At 45.8% G+C, this 3,079-nt stretch overlaps 1 protein-coding gene across 1 annotated transcript in view; it reads left to right on the forward strand.

Annotated features, from left to right (window-relative positions):
* Nucleotides 1–2,998: 2,998 nt before the first annotated feature.
* BTBD11 (BTB domain containing 11) overlaps nt 2,999–3,079 on the forward strand; it is a 278,838-nt gene continuing 278,757 nt past the window's right edge. The window contains exon 1 of the mRNA XM_025204909.1: nt 2,999–3,057. Coding sequence (XP_025060694.1) covers nt 2,999–3,057 — 59 coding nt within the window. The remainder of the gene's footprint in view (nt 3,058–3,079) is intronic.

Here is a 3,079-nt window from a genome sequence, read left to right on the forward strand (position 1 = left end):
ACTGGCTCTAACCTTCCACCCTTTAGCACGGTACTCACTAGAGTCCAGTGTCCTCCATCTGCATCTCTGGTATACACTATGGCCATCATATTGGTTCTGTGACTTTGAGGCTGTTGGTGATGATGTATTCTGCCTGGCATTTCACATACCAAGATTTCAAATGCTGTCAAGATCTCTCTTGGTTTTCTGCCTGTGCCTCACTTAAATTGCAAACACCAAGAGGATTTATGTTGCAGGATGTCATACTTTCCCCCGACCTGTCTAACTGCTTAGTCTACCTTCTCTTTATAGACATGTTCATACCTTTTCTTTAGGAAGTTTATGTTGAAGGTCTGCCAGGTTTTTACTCATCCGGGAGGGTAAATCTCTTACATGACTGGCCTTGTCTGCTGAAGAATTTTGTCTGACTATATTAGTAGGGTGGAGAACTGTGTTTCCTGGTAAAAGGGATAGATGTTTGCTGGTATTTTACACTGAAGGGGAGGTAACATTTCTTCAGAACAGGCACTTGGGAGTATAGTGTTGGTCTTTTGCATGGTCCATTAGCCATGCAACTCCCAATAGCACTAAAGCCCAGAGCTAAGATTAAAATGTACTATTTATGGATAATTTGTTAATGGACAAGTTGTTAATTTATTGTGCAGGGATTTTTGGTTGTCAATGTGATAGTTTAACTGAGACTAAAAGGGGTCTCGCTTTTCAAAACCTTTGTGACACTTTGGGAGTTAATCTTAAGGCTAACTAAAGGTTTTAGTGCACTTGTTCTCATTTTTTGGAGATTGCTTTCTCAGATTTACATTATGTTTGCTACTATTACATGGCAGTTTCTGTTTAGATCCAAATCATCTTGTTTCTCTTTTCCCCCCCAGTGACTTAATTTTTTTTTATGGCAAAATCAGCCAACCATGGGAATAAAAAAGTGAGAGAGAGAAGCGAAGGACTGAGAATCTAATTTCTCTCTTTGGGAAGCAATACTAACAGGTTTAATAGAAATGTGGCACATACTTTCCTATTTCTGCCTTTTTTTCCTCCTCTAAAATGCACACAAGAAGGTCATGCTTCAAAGGGCTTAAATACAGGGTTAACTTTAAGTATATGAGTAATGTCATTAATGGGAGGGGGGTTACTTGCATGCTTAAGTGCTTTGTGGAAATGGGGTCTATGGGCATTTTGTAGTTTTCTGACATGCAAAGTCCCTTTGAAGAAGAACACAGATTCTGGTTTCTAGTTGTTAAGGTTTTTTCTCACCACTGTAGTCAACTGCAGACTAAAACTAAGAGTTACATCAGCCCAGCCTCAGGTTTTTGGCTTGAAACTTGGGCTGTAGATGACTTCTCAAGACTGCCTCCAAAATGCTAGGGTTTTTTTCAGTCTTGCAGCCACCTCGGGAGCTGCAACTGCCATGCCTGCGAGGCACTGCAAGCATAAAAATTACATTGAATGAAAACCCAGGAAGGAGAGAGGTAGCCTCTGCTCAGGCAGGATACAAACAGGCAGATTTTGAGCTCAGCGGTTGTCTAGATTCACTTTAGTAATCTTTTCTCTCTCAGAAGTATAGATATATCTTTTTCTGAATTAAGAAATAAAAGATCACTGAAGTGATCATTGTATATATGTATATATATGTATATATGTATATATTAATATTCACTTCTATAAATATATCATTTTTTTTCAAGGACAGGACAAAGGTACCAGAGGGCTTCTGAGAGGAAAACGTCAGGCTATACAAGTCCTCATTGCAGGCAGGTTATACCAGGTCCCATTCAAGTGTGCATGCTTCATCTTGCAATGCTGCTTGGGTTGCTCCACATGCGATTAAATGGGAGGCAGGAAGCAGAGAAGCTTATTCCAGGCGTAGATGCTGTCCAAAGGCCTGAAGTATCCACACTGGTGTGCATACCATGGAGCAGCATATTTACCCTCACAAGAATTCCCAACTGCTGGGGGGTCTAATTGTGTTTGCTACCTGCTAAGGGATACCCAAGGTAGGATTGAGGCTGTTCTTAAAAACCCCAAGAGCTGGCTCCTCCTTCCTGCAGCACTCTGCTCTTCCTCTTTTGGCTAATCCCAAATGATCCTGGGGCTGCTTTTCCTAAATAGGAAAGTTCAAACAAAAACCCCCAAATAAAACAAAAAAATCACCAGAAAAAGAGAGACTAAAGGTGAAAATCATTTCCCAAGTCCTGCTCCCACTCCCAGAACACGTGTGTGTGTCTGCGTGCACAAGCGTATGTGTGTTTGAACATGTGTGCGCGAGAGCGCGTGGGTTTTTTTTCCAAAAAAATATTTATTTATATATATATATAGAGAGAGAGAGAGAGAGAGAAATGAATATATAACTGTACCTCCACTGTGGTTCAGTTGGAAACCAAAACGTACTTGGCCAGTGAAACTCTTTTAGTCCCATTACACAGTTCGCACTGCGCACCCATCACCATTCGTGGCGTTACAGAAAGACACAAGAGGAAGACAGGAAAGAACTGGCAGAACTCATATGGTGGAGAGGGGACAGGCACAGACCCGAGGCAAGCCCTCTTGAAGAGAACAACGGGAACGTGTGTGTGTGTGTGTGTGAGAAGTTGTGTGTGAATGTGGTTGTGTGCGGGTGAAGTTGTGTGTGTGTGTGTGTGTGTGTGTGCGTGCGTGTGCACGCTCCCTGCGTGGTTTCCCCGTGGCTCGCGCAGCGCCTGGCTTCCTGCAGCTGGGCAGGGGCGGGGATGCTCATTAGCATGCGGCCCTTCCATTGGCTGCCTCTCTGGGTCTGTCCCCCGCGCATGCCTCCCCCGCCCCAGCTCCTGCGGCCGGCGGTGCGCTGCCGCTCGGCTCGGCGCGGCGCGGCTTTGCTCTGTGAGGTGCGGTGCGGTGCAGTGCAACGCGCGGGGGCTTCTCACTTCACTGTTCCCCGTGGCCCCATCCCTGCCGCCCCGCCAGCAGCCTTACCACTCTTAATTACCCTTCCCAGTGTCGCGCTGCGGGTGCAGCATGAAGTGCAGCGATGGCCCGACGCGGTAAGAGCGCGGGGAGGACGCTGGAAGACCTGACGCTGGACTCCGGGTATGGTGGCGCGGCGGACTCC

Source organism: Alligator sinensis, unplaced genomic scaffold (assembly GCF_000455745.1).
Source record: "Alligator sinensis unplaced genomic scaffold, ASM45574v1 scaffold267_1, whole genome shotgun sequence".
NCBI classification, from domain to species: domain Eukaryota; kingdom Metazoa; phylum Chordata; order Crocodylia; family Alligatoridae; genus Alligator; species Alligator sinensis.